The sequence below is a fragment of the Branchiostoma floridae genome, chromosome 16, assembly GCF_000003815.2.
Source record: "Branchiostoma floridae strain S238N-H82 chromosome 16, Bfl_VNyyK, whole genome shotgun sequence".
Classification (NCBI taxonomy): domain Eukaryota; kingdom Metazoa; phylum Chordata; class Leptocardii; order Amphioxiformes; family Branchiostomatidae; genus Branchiostoma; species Branchiostoma floridae.
This window is the reverse complement of record NC_049994.1, coordinates 672,130-691,586: the sequence shown is the minus strand read 5'-3', so window position 1 is coordinate 691,586 and position 19,457 is coordinate 672,130. Positions and strand designations below refer to the sequence as shown.

At 40.6% G+C, this 19,457-nt stretch overlaps 1 protein-coding gene across 2 annotated transcripts in view; it reads left to right on the top strand.

The window, feature by feature from the left end:
* The window catches only part of LOC118403895 (endothelin-converting enzyme homolog), a 33,121-nt gene extending 14,135 nt beyond the window's left edge, over positions 1-18,986 (top strand). For both annotated transcript variants that reach the window (XM_035802750.1, XM_035802751.1), the window contains 8 exons: positions 3,541-3,644; positions 5,295-5,353; positions 5,739-5,790; positions 6,455-6,659; positions 6,943-7,014; positions 8,032-8,127; positions 9,451-9,527; positions 17,316-18,986. In XM_035802750.1, coding sequence (XP_035658643.1) covers positions 3,541-3,644; positions 5,295-5,353; positions 5,739-5,790; positions 6,455-6,659; positions 6,943-7,014; positions 8,032-8,127; positions 9,451-9,527; positions 17,316-17,415 — 765 coding nt within the window. In that variant the 3' untranslated portion in view covers positions 17,416-18,986. The remainder of the gene's footprint in view (positions 1-3,540; positions 3,645-5,294; positions 5,354-5,738; positions 5,791-6,454; positions 6,660-6,942; positions 7,015-8,031; positions 8,128-9,450; positions 9,528-17,315) is intronic.
* Positions 18,987-19,457: the final 471 nt, after the last annotated feature.

Below are 19,457 nucleotides of genomic sequence, written 5' to 3'. Positions count from 1 at the left end.
CACAGCAAGATCTGCTTGGAGATTAGCTGTTACTATCCTGTGGCCAGATGTCATATTTGAAAAGCTACTATATGCTTCGCAGTTAAGTGCACTGTTCCTCCATTTTTTTTTAAATTAGAAGGTAGTCAATCTGGGCACGTTCACCGTTGGGATAGGAAAAACCCCAAAGTTTCCCTTTTTTCTTGGTGTAGTTAATGTTGCATTCATCTATTCTTAATATTACAAGAATAGAACACTCCTATGACACCAAAATATCAACTCTACCTTTCAACTCCCCCACCAAAAAAAATCCTCCCTCCTTCCACACTAACATACACATGACACATATACCTCTCCACCCATTAGATTTTGGGCCTCTAGTAAGTCATTTGCATAAAATTTACAAAACCTCTTAATATTTCATGAAGATGTTAGGTCGCCAAACTCTAGTTGATAAGAGTTCGTGTGACCTTATCAAATAACATAAACTCTTTCTACATTACAAACCTGGTTTATTTGGCAAAGGTATGTGTTCGTGGAACTCTAGTTCCCGGAACTACTGTGGTTTTGTTTTCAATTATGTTTGGGTTATGAACTAAGACCAGGTCCAAAATATTACCATTTCTAGTTGGTTCCTGAACTTTTTGGAATAGCCCATGTTTATCCACCATCCATCAGGCAAAGGGCCACGAATAATGTAGTTCCATTTTGTAATTCCACCACACTGGCTCCCACTACAAACACAGGTTCACGTCACACTGTGACACGGGCTACGTTACCACACAGGTTCCCGCCTCACATGCGACCTTACTACACAGGTTCCCGCCACACAGGCTACGTTACCACACAGGTTCCCGCCACACAGGCGACCTTACCACACAGGTTCCCGCCACACATGCTACGTTACCACACAGGTTCCCGCCTCACAGGCTACGTTACCACACAGGTTCCCGCCTCACATGCGACCTTACTACACAGGTTCCCGCCACACAGGCTACGTTACCACACAGGTTCCCGCCACACAGGCGACCTTACCACACAGGTTCCCGCCACACAGGCTACGTTACCACACAGGTTCCCGCCTCACATGCGACCTTACTACACATGTTCCCGCCACACAGGCTACGTTACCACACAGGTTCCCGCCACACAGGCGACCTTACCACACAGGTTCCCGCCACACATGCTACGTTACCACACAGGTTCCCGCCTCACAGGCTACGTTACCACACAGGTTCCCGCCTCACATGCGACCTTACTACACAGGTTCCCGCCACACAGGCTACGTTACCACACAGGTTCCCGCCACACAGGCGACCTTACCACACAGGTTCCCGCCACACAGGCTACGTTACCACACAGGTTCCCGCCTCACATGCGACCTTACTACACATGTTCCCGCCACACAGGCTACGTTACCACACAGGTTCCCGCCACACAGGCGACCTTACTACACAGGTTCCCGCCACACAGGCTACGTTACCACACAGGTTCCCGCCTCACATGCGACCGTACTACAAAGGTTCCCGCCACACAGGCTACGTCACCACACAGGTTTCCGCCAGACAGGCGACCTTGCCACACAAGGTTCCCGCCACACAGACAAGTGGCGACCCTAAACGCGTACGTGCTTCCGTCCGACGAATATTGTAGGACGGCACAAATATTGTCGTGCAAAACAAATATCAATCCCAACTGTTGTAATTTGAAATTCAAATCATCAAATAAGCTATCAAAGTAATTTCTGGTCGATATCAAAACTGGTTGCTCGCCCTCCCACTCCGTACGTAATACACATGCAAGTTAGCCGGGAGACGATGTACCAAATCTTGCAAGTTCCACAAAATAAGTACAAAATATGTAAGTGATTCAACTTACCAGGTAATACCAGGTAACTTACGCAACCATAAGCTGTTGAATTGGTAAGGTCCCCCTTGCTTCACTCTATCGCCCTCCCACTCTGTAAGCGTAGTTTCAAGGCTGTCCAGAATTTCATTCAAATAACATTTGACTATTCACCGGTATTAAGGGTTCCCAATATGTTTAAAAACTATTTATACTGTAAACTAACTGGGAAAATAAAGGTAAATTGGTAAAGAAATACGTTGAAATTCAGGAAAATCTCGGAGAACTCGTAACTGTATCTGTATCTGTATCTGTATCTATATAGCCGGTATAACCGCCCTTCGGCGTAACACACCAGCTTCGCAGGCACGCGGCGCGGCAGCAGCTGGTTATATTACACTGAACGACTCATCACACCTAACTTTTGCACATCTATATGCAAGTGTTCTCTGAAACTATCCAGAGAAGACGCCCCTACCGTGCTTGGTGATAACATATTCCACTCTACAATAGTTCTGGGGAAATAGGAATTTTTGAACACATCAATCCTAGGTTGGTAACTCTGGTACTTGAAAGCATGACTGTTTCTAGTCCGTTTTTGAGCTGGTGTTAGATACTTATCAGTCGGTACGTCCACCAGTTTATTGGTCATTTTGTACATCATACAAAGTCTGGACATTTTCCTCCTGTCTTCAAGTGATGTCCACTGCAGATCTGTTTTCATTTTGGTAACACTAGCATCTCTGCTGTAGTTGTTTGTACAGAATCTGGCAGCTTGGTTCTGTACCCTTTCAAGTTTATCTTTGTCTTTCTTTGTATACGGATCCCATACTGTTGCAGCATATTCAAGATTTGGTCTTACCAGTGACGTGTATGCAAGTGATTTTACCCTGGCTGGGCATGCCCACAAGTTGCGTTTGATTACTCCCAGTGTCTGTTTAGCCTTGGTTGTTATTTTGTTAACATGGACACCCCACTTCAGTCCAGTTGTTAATGTAACACCGAGGTATGGGTGGGTTTTTGTGGTTGCTAATGTCTGACCACAGAACTGGTAGGGGGATACATTTGGGGTTCGTTTGTTTGTTATGTGCATGATATAACATTTATCCGGATTGAACTGCATAAGCCATTTCCTTTGCCACTCTTCCAGGGTGTTCAGATCTTTCTGAAGAAGTAGTGAATCTTCCTTTGTAGAGAGCTCTACATATAACAGGCAGTCATCTGCGAACAACCTCACACTTGAATCGAGCTGGTCTGGCAAGTCGTTTATGTACAAGAGGAAGAGCAATGGTCCCAGGACAGTTCCTTGCGGAACTCCAGACGCTACTTTAACTGGAGCTGAGGCCTTCCCTTCTACCACTACAGTTTGCTCTCTGTTCGTTAGGAAAGCCTTTAACCAATTAAGTGTGGTACCTTGAATTCCATAATGCTCTAGTTTTGATATCAGTCTGCTATGTGGGACTTTGTCAAAGGCTTTAGTAAAATCAAGGAGGTTAAAGAAAGTGATTCTTTAACCTCCTTGGTAAAATCAAGAATTGCTTGATTCGTAACTCTCTGCTGCTCGCCTCCACACCTTCGACATGTAACGAAGAAAATACTTGTCAACTTGATGAAACGAGATACAAAAATATGGAAGAAGCTAAATGATGTTCCATGAATGTGAAAATATTGGCAACCGTTTAGAGGATATCTGAATTTGTTTTTTTGACCCCACAGCTGACGGTGAACTATACCGACCATTTTGCCAACGTTATAAATGCTGCAGCCTTTCAGAAGACTTTCTTTGGAAGGAGACTGGCAAAGAAAACGCATCTCTATGAGTAAGTATTGACTGTCGGTTTAGGCTATCGGGTCAGGGAGTTCTCATGGTAGCTTCAATGTACGTTAAAGAAATTCAGAAGCTACGTATTCAAATCGGCGTTAGAGAGCCTGTTTACTCTGTTTTGAAAGACTAAAGCCTAGGTTACACATAGCCGAATTTAGCTCCCGAACACCAGCCGACCCTTAGCCGACTCAGGTCGGCTGGTGTTCGGGAGCAGTCTGACCAGTGTAGGCCATGCCTATCTTTTAGCGCCGAACATGTCCCCATGTCCTAACAATCTACCGACCAATAAATGACTTACTCACGACTGTGTCCCGAATGCTTACTTACCTATTCCCAACCATTCCGACCTCTAGCCGCAGACAGCCGAATCACTCCTGACTGATTCCCAACCGATTGCTGACACTCTCACGACTTGAAATGGACATAATCAGTGATTTAAAAAAAAGTGGTCATTTTCGTTTTTAACCAAATGATCCTTTCTTCTAATTCTATCTTGTAAACATCACCAAAATATCAAATTTGGATCACAGATAGCTCTAATACGGCATTTATGGTTCTTTTTTGTTTTGTTTTTGGCTGGATGTCGGTCGTGTGAAGTTCGGGGGTGATTCGCCTACGTCCTGGCCATGGTAATAGTCATTTTGCTTGGGATTGAGTTAGCAGAGATTTGTCTACGGTTTTGGGGTGAATCGTTAGTAGGTTGGAAACAAGCTGGGAGTAAATCAGCAGTGTTTATGGCTTGGTTAAGCAGTTAAAACTGACTGCTGACTTACTCCCGAACACCAGCCGAACACTAGCCGATCGTGCCAAACACCAGCCGATCACCAACCAACCCATTCCAGACCTGCCATTTAGAGCCGAATGTTTTGAACATTTCAATTTGGAATTTGATGGCTCTTTTCTTTCGTGATTATAGAAAGAGCAGTTTGACATAAAATGTGTTTCGTCTTCCACCACGTTTGACTTACATTGTTTGCACTTTCTTTCATACACGGATAGCCTAATAATCTTAATAATAATAATAATAATCTTTATTGCATGTTCATGCCCACAGGCTGAATGCATTAATGACCACAAGTGTTAAATGAACTTATACCGTAGTTTTAACTTAACTAATGGAAAATGATCATAATACTATCGCTAATCGCTACATCTAATATTTCCGTCTCTCTTTTTGGATCACGCGGAGATATATTTACATAATGCGTTTATCATATAGTCATTCGTGCATAACATCAAGTATTTAAAAGTATCCTACTTAGACATTTTCTTATGAGCGTTGTCTATTTGTATAGTGCGTTCATATTCACATAAGGTACAATCCAGCAAGAAATGTGTCTCTTCTTCAATATATGTGTTTGAGATTGAGTAAGGAAACCGTTACCTGTTCCATCTAACCTGAGTCTCCAGGTTGGGCCAAAACGTTCAAGGAAAGAATAATATTTTCAAGGATTTTAAGTCATTTTGTGCCTTCTACTGCGCAACTCAACTCCCATGATAGGCCGGCATTGGGTTAGATGCAGCATCGCTTGCGGGCACCAGTATAATTGTGACTTAAGCATTAGTGGCCGTCAGTCAGTCGGACACATCTAGCTGTTTCGTCAGGTCTTCAGATGTTGATTCTCTTTTTTATTGTTTTATACAGGTGGGATGTGAAAACCTACAGCACATTTGGAAACTACCTGTATGCATACAATGAACTAGGTAAGTACTATTTCTGGGATGTTCCATAAGGGTAGGTACATGTACGGTTCATTTGGTAACTGTTGGGAGCATTTAGGATTCATTCGCACGGATCTGTGTGGTAGCTTCCTGGCGATGTTGGTCATAGATTTTTAAGTATCTCCAGATACAATAGTATAATGAGGAACCTTGCTATGGTCGTGATCCTATTGAAAACATTTTACATGTGCATGTTAAGATGATGATTGTGTAATATCATGTTAAGAAGATAGACATGTACATCCTCCTATGTAGGGCTATTCCTTGGGTTACACTTGAATTCACGGCGAGCGTACCGCGGAATAGACCTGCGAATGAGGATGGTAAAGTGAATTCTTCCTTTCTAATAAAGACGTTTCAATTCCAGTGTTCCCCGCCGGTATCTTGCAGTTCCCCATATTTGACGCTGAGCACCCCCAGTAAGTTAACACATACGTTCCGACAGTTGATGTCATGTCTACTTTTCTTGCCATACTTAAGTAAGGATGCTTTCAGGAGGAGCAGGGATTGAAGTTACCGACCTTACAGTTCGGACTTCGCCTAATCTTTGTCGACTTCCTCAAACATCAACCCTATGTTTCTCATTTATTATACAACTAGAGTTCCACGAACACATCACTTCGCCAAATAATCATGCCTTTATTCAAGTTTTAATCATGTATTACTGAAGAGTACCTACCCGAATAGCAAATGACTGCATGAACGAACGTGTGTTCCCCACAAACCCACAAACGCTACCAAAAAAATAACCTTCTTGGCGAAGGTGACAATGAAACACTCTTGTGATACTTTCCAGCGCAACTTTCATAGTGCTTTGTCAAAATCATGTAGTCTCTACCAGACTCTGACTCTGGCCCAATAATAAATGATGATAGGCCAATTGTTTATTGTAAGTGTTTAACACTACCCTATACTTATTTATTCATCTCTGCGCATGCATTACAACATGTATATAAGACATTTACATATTGTTTTTCGTTTCCACAAACGACCCGGCCAAGCCCCGGTTTAAGCATGTGGCGTTAGCGTAAGTAGAAAAGCAACGTATTTGTTTAGAATCATCTTTAAGGCTGGTCGCTACAGGTACATGAATTACGCTGCTGCTGGCACGATCATTGGGCGCGAAGTCATCAACGCCATCGACGATGTTGGTGGCTATTATGGGATAGATGGCGCGGCCAATGATTGGTGGAGCCCTGACACCAGGTCCAACTACGCCGAGAGGAAAGCCTGCGTGTCGGACTACTACAGTAACATGACAGTCAAGGCATATCCAGAGATAGACCCGGTAAGGCTGGATCCGCACTCCTATTTCGTATCGCAAATTCAAATCTAAATAAGCATGAAAAACTAGTTCCTCGAATAAACGACACCAAAAACATAATGTTTAACCTTATTGCATACCGAGTCAACAATGAACACAGAAACTAATCCAGCATGTTGTACATCACGACAGGCTCATTGGTAGTGTAGCTTCTGGTTATCGGTAGAGGGTACATGGGTCAACTTTAAGCTATGAACATTTGACAAAATACTCTGTAATGAATCAAGATATGATTTTGATCTTTCAGTATCCTGTTCAAGGCGCCCGTATAGCGACAAGTGCAATAGCGGAGACACATGGACTGCGGCTGGCCTACATGGTACACTATGGCACATTTTAAAAACTTTTTGTTTCGAATTTGCCAAACGTATACTACATAGCAAATAAGAGTCTAAATTGCATAATTAATGTGAAAATGCCATAATTCATTAGCGGTACATTGTGGGAATTACATACTTGTGACATTTGTCAGATAGTTAAAGGTGTAATGGTGTACATCACCATGCATTGAATATGTAAATGTGATAGTCATTTGCATAATCTAAAACATGGAATTCTACCGTGTTACTTTGTTATAAAAGAGAAACGTTTAAACTGTATTGGGCTATTTACAGATAATTTGTATAATCGGTGAGGCAAGATGGAAGAATAAATCCACAAAGGTTCTAAATATTTTATTGTAGTATGAGGTCTCCGAGCTGTTGTTTCATCATGCCATCTACTACAGCAATCTGTAATATTTTTATTCAAAGTAAGGTGCCACCGTGAATGACAATTTAACCAAAACGCTGAAAGATTTAATCGGCCAAATAGATTTCTTTCAATGTAAATGTAAATGAGACAATAAGCTGATCTCGGTTGTACACGAGAAAGTGAATGCATGTCCATCAAAACTGCAGAAGTAGAAGTTCGCACACACACTTTTAAAGAATTGGTCAATATTATCTAATTCAAGACCATAAGTGGTTCATTTTTTGTGTCAATATCTAATACAATTTACTGACATTTGGTCGATCTGTATGCAGGAAGATATAGTTTGTTAGATAATGATATGTTTCCGGAGTACAATTATGCTTTTAGCAACCATTGACCGTTCGTTTTTGTGTGTGCGGCGAATATCTAAAGAACCTGGGTTGCGTACCAGATACAAATACAATCCATCCAGGCGTTCTTCTACACACACATTTACATACCGTGAGGCACGCTGCCCAAAACATAATCTACTTGACGAAGGTAATAATGACTTGGAATGGAATCTAGCCCAATAAGACCATTGATAACTATCTTAAGAAATTGAAAAATATGCGTATCCATAAGATATTTTGTGTGATTTTAGGCATACAAAGACTGGGAAGGAGAGTACGGACAGGAGAAACTCCCCCTTGGAGTGCACGGATCCAGCGACCAGGCGTTCTTCTTGTCGTACGCTCAGGTAATTTCTAAAGACTGCAGATATATAACCTGTTCTAGCAAAGAAACCCGATGAAAGATGAATTTCCAATGAATAAAGGATAAACTGAAAGAACACACATTAAACTAAAATCCAATCCAGAATGATGATTGGAGCAATTATTGAAGTGAAGAATAGTGAGATCTGATATTACTTAGTATAGACATCCCCACATCATGCCATCACACGTCATCAAACATACAGATCTAGGAAGGTATGTGCGCTACTACAGCCACGCCAGGAAGCTACGTTAGTATACAACCAACTAGGGCAACTCTTATAGGTATACACGCTAAGTCATATTTGAACTGAAATGGTTAAACTGTGAGATTATCTTTCTATATCTGTATTATATAGGACCTTAAGGGCGTTACATCCCAGAGCGATGTATCACTTTTCTCACTTCCTCTTTTTCTCACTTTCTTTTCTTACTTCTTATTATGTAAATTAAGAATTAGTGCACACCCATTAGAGATTGAAAGAGGCCGCTATAAAAAGCTACCTGTCCACGAGAGATTTTGTAAATATTGCTCAATGAATGCGGTGGAAAATGAAATACATTTTATTAGTCACTATGAGGTTGAAAGAAACCGATTATTCCAAACAGTCGCTACAATTTCACCCAGTTTTTGCAACCTAGGACATCACCAAAAGACTACATTTTTACTGAAGTCACAAAACCCACTTATTCTGCAGGGTGTGGGACAGTTCATTACCACTGCCTTCTAAGAAGAAGTCAAATCCAATAATAAGATGCAACTCAAGCTGATTAGACATTATTGCTATGTACTACATTGTATTCTGTTTCCCTCGAAAATGTTCCTGCAATTAGCCTTCGGGCATGGTTTTGCAAATAAACTTAAAGGTCCTTGGTTTCTGTTATAGGTCCTTTAAAGTTGATATACCTTGTTATAAGCGACCTATTTCTCTATCCTCTAAGAAGGCACACTCCAGTTATTTCGGTTTTCAGTTGGAGGCTACACACCCTCAATTCTAGCTGCCGCCTCTTCCAGGGAATTATTCTGAAGCAAAGTATCCCTGCATGGAGTGATAGGATATCCTTTCAGCTTCACGACCGAATTTTGTTTCTTAAATCTTTCTGATTCTTAAAAATGAATTGAAAATTGCATTTTTGTGTTGAAAGTTGACATGTTAGGTTCTCAAATGCTTGTAAAATGTAACGTTACCATTCTCACCTTAAATTTGACAAGGACAGAATAATAATCAAGAAAAATATCCTAAGTACATAAAAAATATTGTATATATTGGTCTAGAATTGTGGTATAACTGCGTTTTTTTCGCCAGATGTACTGTGCAGCCAACACGTACATAGGTAGGTGGCGCCAGACGGTGGCCTTTGGATCTGCACCGGAAGACGTCAGGTAAACCTTTGAACGTGTTTACCCACAATCACTTCATTGTAAATGGAGGTAACTAGCATAGGGTGCGAGTTTAAATCGGTACAACTAACATACCCGGGTACAGTTCATTTTCACTCATGATCGTGGGTACAATGGACAATCTGTACGTACATCAAACGTTAATGATGTTATTAGTTTAATCGGCCATTTATCACTTTTCCAGGACCAGTCCATAATTAAGGTCGGCGTTGGGTTGGGAGTAGCTTGGCAATAAGAATCTAGCTTATTATATCTCCAGTTCGCTCCACTGGTCGCCTCTAAGTAGAATATAACTTTCCCGAACTTTATAAAATCTATAGTCACTTGGTGCAGAAGATCGCGACTTTTAAAGACAAAGACTTTTAAAGTCTCAGATAACCTAACTCCCATCATGGTTTGGAGAAGGTCGGGAAGTTATGATTGGCGATGACAGGGTCTTTATTACATTGCTGATGCAGACAAACCTCGATGCTGGAAACAGTCCTTTACATTACGACCCCCCTCCCCCTCCGCATGATGGATCATCTCTCATGCTCAGCCATTCTGCACGTCTCCAGTTATCCTGCTGACATTACATAATAGCTCTTGATAACAGGATGAGTTGTCAACTAAAACATGGTGACTAATTTCACTGATAGTCATGAATTCTTTGCAACTGAACTGAATATCAGCAAAACCCATCAGTCAGTCACTGCCATGCTTTTGTGCGTGTAGGTAAATAATGCAGGAGTGCATTTGTAAATGAAAATAGGAAATGCTGCATTTCTTTACCCGTAGCCGACCATATGCATGGTCTCTCGGTGTCATTGGTCGTTTCCCAACCTACCCATAATTGAGGCATGATTCGCTCCAGAAACTACCCTGGATATCAGAGTACAACTTAGCCGGCTAAGGGATCTCCCCGGGCCGACTAAAGTCGGTTTACGGGGCTATGTTGCTAGCGGCTCGGGAAAGAACCGTAGCCGCGAGCGCTGTTCTCTGGATACCAGGGTATCCAGAAACGTACATAAATCACACATGGCTCACTCACTATACAGGCGACCGTTCTCCCAAACCGTGTACAACCACACAGATCGCCACCCAACAGACCGAGAACGGAAACACTGCCACGAAAGAGCCGTAGAAAGGAGAAACTGTCTGGAAGCTAATGTCGACCTCATACTGACCTCGTTATGGTGCTAGGTTGGAAATATGGAGAATTCAGGTTACAAACGAAACGAAACCCTCTTGTTGTTTTCATTTTGAGAGAGCTGGGAAACGGTGGTGGATCTGATAAGAGGGAGTAGATAGAGCCACAAAATTTTGCGACTTTGGCGGCAATAATTTCTTAAAGTTTAGATAGTTTCCATGTGTTTGTGTTGCCATAGCAACTGACGAAGTCGTTAGTTTCGGTTCTTACAATGTATTTTTCAGGTTTCCTTGCTACATTACTACATGAATAAAATCTTATGTAATTGAGTTTATTTTTCATACATAGATATGCATAAGTTATGCTATTATAGTAGCGTCATCGGCCAAAATCCAAGATGGCGGATCATTGTACCAGATCATGCCAGCTAATCAACTCTTAAAATTCGTAACTACTGTACCTGTTATTTTTCCATCCAAAAACGTTGAAATGAATGTGTTTAGTCTATTTACGAGGTCCTTTGCGATTGTTCGCAGACAAAGAAGTGTTTTTGGAACTTCAAGTTGGCTGACCCAAGATGGTGGATCCACCTGTTATCTTCAACATTTATGACGTTGACAACAGAAGTGGTAGCAGAGATTATTATTCTATAGCAATCTACACTTTCTGTTACATTTTGTAGCATATCTTGAAGTTTTCTGGGAATAACCTTTTTTCACATTGATGACGTCATAATTACGCTACATTGACGTCACATTTGTTATATCACATTAGTAGTGATGTCCGCTGATACAGGGCAATTCTTTTGTTCCTATGCAAATGATAGACCGTCCTGTATTATAGGATTTGATTCCTATAAGTATGCAAATGATAGACCAATCATTTATAGACCAGCTTGAGGTATGCGGAAATATGGGGCAGTTCTTTTGTTTCTCTGCAATATTATAGACCAATTCAAGAAATGAACTTTTGAGGTCAAACCCAGGGGATGACATTATTGAGGTATGGGGGACGTCATAACAAGTCTAGACACGTCTCAGCTCTTAAAGTAGGTTTTCTTGTGCACATGCGACATTGGATTCGTATTTCCTGTCGAGAATCTTCACGAGATGGCTGTATCAGATCACGGAGATTAGTTCCACTTACCTGTTTTTGACTTACCGTCAACATCGTTTGTGCAGACCCCGACGTGCAGGCTTACTACAGCGCCAACTCCTAACTCCGGAGTGACTCCGGAGTAGCTCCGAAGTACATGAGTAAGTGTACGTGTGCCATTTTACTCGTCATGCACGGTACCTGTATAACTTAGACCTCGGTTCGTGTGTGACACTTGCTTACACCTGCATCTGTCTCAAGCTATTGTTGAGGAAGAACAACAATCTTCGCGTAACGTCATGTTGGGTTTATTAATACTGCGATACTTGATACATGTACACAAGCAAATAAATTTGCTTTCGAAAAATACAACCGAACGACTTTCGTTTTGTCAAACACTTACACTTAGATGAAACGTGTCATGTCCTGATATGATCAGACAAATCAGCTATATACAGACATATATGCACACTATCGACTCCGGAGTGACTCCGGAGTGACTCCGGTGTAGCTTCGGAGTAGTTCCGGAGTACATGAGTAAGTGTATGTGTGCTGTTTTACTCGTCATGTACGATACCTGTATATCTCGCATCCCGACCTCATTAACATAACATCTATATGATTGACAGGTCGCATAATAATGCTATATATCTATGGTTTATGATATGTGTATGATATTATCACATGCAATTTGTGTATCTATATCATATATCTATATATCTATCAAATATCATTTGACATACCTATGATATGTCATAGGCTATTTCTTTATCTAGTATATGTATATATGTGTGTACGTATCGGTCTAATCTAACTGTGATAAGTAACAATCTAACTGTGATAAGTAACTGTTTAGAACTATTAACAACATCTGTGTGACGTTCTAAATGTTTCTATAGTATTCAAACATGTTAGAAACATTTCTAACATCAAATACATTATTTCTGTTAGTTTCTTAACTGTTCCAACATAGATGCATCATTTGTGATCACATGTTCGAACATGGAAACAATATGATCTGGGTCAGTGGGCTGGGAAGAGGGCAATTCACACATCCCTGCCAAGTGCAGGAAATTATGTCTGTCTGCCACCTTCTCACAAAAGACTCACCTGTGTATACTAAAGAAAATCTAAAAATTCAAGAGCCAAACAAAGGACAGGGCTTAGCAGCTTTGTTTATGGGGTCAATAAAAGTTTTTATGGAGGGAAAAAATGACACAAAATGTTGGAACATGTTGGAACAATAACAAAAGCATATAGATGTTTGAAACTTGTTCTAAATAAAGAGATAATGATATCATTACTTTCCCAAATGTTCCAACAAATATAAAAAGGTTCAAACATTTTGAAATGTTTGAACAATTTCGAACTTTAGTGACGAAATGTTCTTTTACTCAAAATAGTTCAAACTTATTACAAATATTATTTCAAAACCATCTCGGTGACATGGAATTGACTCTACCTATGATATGTCATAGGCTATTTCTTTATCTAGTATATGTATATATGTGTGTACGTAGCGGTCAGAGGTCATGATGAGGGAGGAAAGGGGAATGTATCTTCATCGTTAATATCACATACTAAGGAATCTATTTGATCGTATAGGTAAATATCAGTGAATCATTGCTTTGGAGTTGCTATACATCTTGCTCCGGAGTAACTCCGGAGTAACTCTGGAGTTGACCTCTGACCGCTACGTACACACATATATATATACTAGATAAAGAAATAGCCTATGACATATCATAGGTATGTCAAATGATATTTTATAGATATATAGATATATGATATAGATACACAAATTGCATGTGATAATATCATACACATATCATAAACCATAGATATATAGCATTATTAAGCGACCTGTCAATCATATAGATGTTATGTTAATGAGGTCGGGATGCGAGATATACAGGTATCGTACATGACGAGTAAAACAGCACACATACACTTACTCATGTACTCCGGAGCTACTCCGAAGCTACACCGGAGTCACTCCGGAGTCACTCCGGAGTCGATAGTGTGCATATATGTCTGTATATAGCTGATTTGTCTGACCATATCAGGACATGACTCGTTTTATCTAAGTGTAAGTGTTTGGCAAAACGAAAGTCGTTCGGTTGTATTTTTCGAAAGCAAATTTATTTGCTTGTGTACATGTATCAAGTATCGCAGTATTAATAAACCCAACATGACGTTACGCGAAGATTGTTGTTCTTCCTCAACAATAGCTTGAGACAGATGCAGGTGTAAGCAAGTGTCACACACGAACCGAGGTCTAAGTTATACAGGTACCGTGCATGACGAGTAAAATAGCACACATACACTTACTCATGTACTTCGGAGCTACTCCGGAGTCACTCCGGAGTTAGGAGTTGGCGCTGTAGTAAGCCTGCACGTCGGGGTCTGCACAAACGATGTTGACGGTAAGTCAAAAACAGGTAAGTGGAACTAATCTCCGTGATCTGATACAGCCATCTCGTGAAGATTCTCGACAGGAAATACGAATCCAATGTCGCATGTGCACAAGAAAACCTACTTTAAGAGCTGAGACGTGTCTAGACTTGTTATGACGTCCCCCATACCTCAATAATGTCATCCCCTGGGTTTGACCTCAAAAGTTCATTTCTTGAATTGGTCTATAATATTGCAGAGAAACAAAAGAACTGCCCCATATTTCCGCATACCTCAAGCTGGTCTATAAATGATTGGTCTATCATTTGCATACTTATAGGAATCAAATCCTATAATACAGGACGGTCTATCATTTGCATAGGAACAAAAGAATTGCCCTGTATCAACGGACATCACTACTAATGTGATATAACAAATGTGACGTCAATGTAGCGTAATTATGACGTCATCAATGTGAAAAAAGGTTATTCCCAGAAAACTTCAAGATATGCTACAAAATGTAACAGAAAGTGTAGATTGCTATAGAATAATAATCTCTGCTACCACTTCTGTTGTCAACGTCATAAATGTTGAAGATAACAGGTGGATCCACCATCTTGGGTCAGCCAACTTGAAGTTCCAAAAACACTTCTTTGTCTGCGAACAATCGCAAAGGACCTCGTAAATAGACTAAACACATTCATTTCAACGTTTTTGGATGGAAAAATAACAGGTACAGTAGTTACGAATTTTAAGAGTTGATTAGCTGGCATGATCTGGTACAATGATCCGCCATCTTGGATTTTGGCCGATGACGCTACTATAATAGCATAACTTATGCATATCTATGTATGAAAAATAAACTCAATTACATAAGATTTTATTCATGTAGTAATGTAGCAAGGAAACCTGAAAAATACATTGTAAGAACCGAAACTAACGACTTCGTCAGTTGCTATGGCAACACAAACACATGGAAACTATCTAAACTTTAAGAAATTATTGCCGCCAAAGTCGCAAAATTTTGTGGCTCTATCTACTCCCTCTTATCAGATCCACCACCGTTTCCCAGCTCTCTCAAAATGAAAACAACAAGAGGGTTTCGTTTCGTTTGTAACCTGAATTCTCCATATTTCCAACCTAGCACCATAACGAGGTCAGTATGAGGTCGACATTAGCTTCCAGACAGTTTCTCCTTTCTACGGCTCTTTCGTGGCAGTGTTTCCGTTCTCGGTCTGTTGGGTGGCGATCTGTGTGGTTGTACACGGTTTGGGAGAACGGTCGCCTGTATAGTGAGTGAGCCATGTGTGATTTATGTACGTTTCTGGATACCCTGGTATCCAGAGAACAGCGCTCGCGGCTACGGTTCTTTCCCGAGCCGCTAGCAACATAGCCCCGTAAACCGACTTTAGTCGGCCCGGGGAGATCCCTTAGCCGGCTAAGTTGTACTCTGATATCCAGGGTAGTTTCTGGAGCGAATCATGCCTCAATTATGGGTAGGTTGGGAAACGACCAATGACACCGAGAGACCATGCATATGGTCGGCTACGGGTAAAGAAATGCAGCATTTCCTATTTTCATTTACAAATGCACTCCTGCATTATTTACCTACACGCACAAAAGCATGGCAGTGACTGACTGATGGGTTTTGCTGATATTCAGTTCAGTTGCAAAGAATTCATGACTATCAGTGAAATTAGTCACCATGTTTTAGTTGACAACTCATCCTGTTATCAAGAGCTATTATGTAATGTCAGCAGGATAACTGGAGACGTGCAGAATGGCTGAGCATGAGAGATGATCCATCATGCGGAGGGGGAGGGGGGTCGTAATGTAAAGGACTGTTTCCAGCATCGAGGTTTGTCTGCATCAGCAATGTAATAAAGACCCTGTCATCGCCAATCATAACTTCCCGACCTTCTCCAAACCATGATGGGAGTTAGGTTATCTGAGACTTTAAAAGTCTTTGTCTTTAAAAGTCGCGATCTTCTGCACCAAGTGACTATAGATTTTATAAAGTTCGGGAAAGTTATATTCTACTTAGAGGCGACCAGTGGAGCGAACTGGAGATATAATAAGCTAGATTCTTATTGCCAAGCTACTCCCAACCCAACGCCGACCTTAATTATGGACTGGTCCTGGAAAAGTGATAAATGGCCGATTAAACTAATAACATCATTAACGTTTGATGTACGTACAGATTGTCCATTGTACCCACGATCATGAGTGAAAATGAACTGTACCCGGGTATGTTAGTTGTTCTAAGTTATACAGGTACCGTGCATGACGAGTAAAATAGCACACATACACTTACTCATGTACTTCGGAGCTACTCCGGAGTCACTCCGGAGTTAGGAGTTGGCGCTGTAGTAGGCCTGCACGTCGGGGTCTGCACAAACGATGTTGACGGTAAGTCAAAAACAGGTAAGTGGAACTAATCTCCGTGATCTGATACAGCCATCTCGTGAAGATTCTCGACAGGAAATACGAATCCAATGTCGCATGTGCACAAGAAAACCTACTTTAAGAGCTGAGACGTGTCTAGACTTGTTATGACGTCCCCCATACCTCAATAATGTCATCCCCTGGGTTTGACCTCAAAAGTTCATTTCTTGAATTGGTCTATAATATTGCAGAGAAACAAAAGAACTGCCCCATATTTCCGCATACCTCAAGCTGGTCTATAAATGATTGGTCTATCATTTGCATACTTATAGGAATCAAATCCTATAATACAGGACGGTCTATCATTTGCATAGGAACAAAAGAATTGCCCTGTATCAGCGGACATCACTACTCACATTGTAAGTCTATATCTTTCTCCAAAACTTTGGTGGTCATATGATCAGTCGTTTAGGAGTTAAATGAGTTGGAAGTTCATTGGAGCATCTTCAGTCTGTCGTGCATCAAGATGCAGAATGATCTACGAACTGCCAAGTGATGGTAGCATAATGGTTTTTTTCATGATATAAGTTAAGGACAAAATGGTTAAGGACATCTTTAAAATGGTTAAGGACATCTTTCTATATTGGTTACCATGCATAACACTAAAAGTACAAACGCTGCAAAAGGACGCATAAACCAAGCCGGATTATAGATCTGCTCGTATATCACATGCTAATTTTTTTATCTACATTAATTGTGTGTTTCAGGGTGTTTGGCGTACTTCAACAGACAAGAGAATTTACACAGGCGTTCCAGTGCAGTCTTAATGACAACATGAACCGGGAAGACAGATGCCAAGTGTTTTGATACGCGCAACTACACCAGTCACCAACAAGATGTCTTACTTTGTCGTGAATATGTCACTACTACTAGTCCAAAGTGGTTACCACGCAGCTGCACCATTGCGAATCATTGTTTACGGTGGTCTTTACATTGCCCGATCTCCCCAGTCCCAAATTGGCTTTTCCCAATTATTCACCCCAAATAAAGAACGGATTAGATAACGTATGTAACGTTATATATATATGTGGTGTGAAAACAAATAAGAAACAAACAAAATCCATTTAAAATCAATAATAATCAATGAGTATCAAACTTTTCAATGAGAGACGTAGGTATACACTGATGCCACAGACATCCAAAGAGCATATTTCATCATCGGATTTATACAAGTAATACACACGCATAGGAGAAAAAAGAGTAATTTTAAGTATACATGTAGTATTTGCCAAAACTGTGAAATAAGCCATATGAATACTCACATTGCAACGTCATGCCAAATTCCTGTCATTTGGTTTTAATGTCAGGGGAAATGATCGAAGCACCAAATATGTGTTAAAATGAAATCCTAAAGTTGTCTATACCGCAAATGTGAGTGAAACCGTTTGTTGATACATGCAAACATGTGATTAAACATAGAAAATGCACCTCTATACCACATTTCAGTGCAATTTTCTTCAATATCGCGACAAAGCAACAAGTACACATTTTGGTCTGAATACAACTCTAGATCTCTACTTATAATCAGATCTCTTTTATACTAGTTTGTGCCAGCTACATTGTTTGCTGATCTGTTTTGATGTTTCTGATGTTCCTGTTTTTTATGGCTGTACCATGTGTAAAATAGGGGGTAGGTGAGAAATGATATCAATGTTATTTACAGAATTTACCGTTGTTTTACGTTGGTAATTTAATTCTTGCTTACTTCATTAACCATCACGTTCAAATGAATCTGTCTATATCACTGCAAGAAAGTTCTTTAGAATCGAATAAAAAAAAAACCTCCAAGTACTGGTAACGATACATAAAATCGGCCAACTGGGAACCTTACAGGAAAAATGCGATGTTAATGACCTGGGTTATGGAGAAAATTGTGCCTTCTCATTGGTCGACGTAGTCTGGCTATATGATAATAGCTAATCATTGTGCCTAGTCATCATACAGCTGGGACCAACTTTGCTCATTTCTTTTTTGCTCCTCATTTGCATGTTTGGTATCTTTTTTTGTTCAATTAGTCCTGAATTACTAGCCTCTACCAGGCTTCGTGGATCGGTGGTCTAATTGTACAAATTGGACAAATAGAGTCTATAGTACGCTAGGGAAGTTAGCCGGCCAGAAGAGTACGTTTCCTCACCACGTGGTGAGGATAATGATTCTACCGATCCAAGAAGCCTGGCAGAGGCTACTGAATTACATGGTCGTGTCACAAGCTGATGTTCCGAATAACGTTACATGCACTCAACAGAAGAATGAACATGTGGTTATGTTGCTATATAACTATAACGTTATGTCGCTAATTGAGACCACTATAGTAGATAGTTATCCTAATTCACGATGAGTTTAGTTTTAGATGAATAAAAAATTATTTGTACGCTGTATAACTGCTTTCTACGATCTGGTATGGTATAGTCGATTTGTAAGTGAACGATAGATGTTGTAACTGAAGAAAATGTTTCACGGACTGCTCTTGTTTATGTAATGAGCTTAATTGATTATTTACGTAAATAGATAGTAACTCACGAGGTCCCCTCTCCATTCTCAGTTCCGATTCAGGTTCCCGCCTCGAGAAAATCCAATTTAAAAGCTGCAAAGAGCCCAACCAGTTCGGTCTCCCGCTTTCCAAAACAAACCGATATAGAAACAGCCTAATCCTCTATTTTACGCACCTTCGAAACAAATACTCCCTTCACCAGCCCTTTGAGTACAGTATCAATATTTTGGGGGCGTGTGGCGCAGTCGGCAGAGTGTCCAATGAATAATCTAGAGGTTCTGGGTCCGAATCTGTTTATGTGCCGCCATTTTGTGCCCTTGCGAAATGCACTTGAAACAATTTTACTCACTTCACTCAG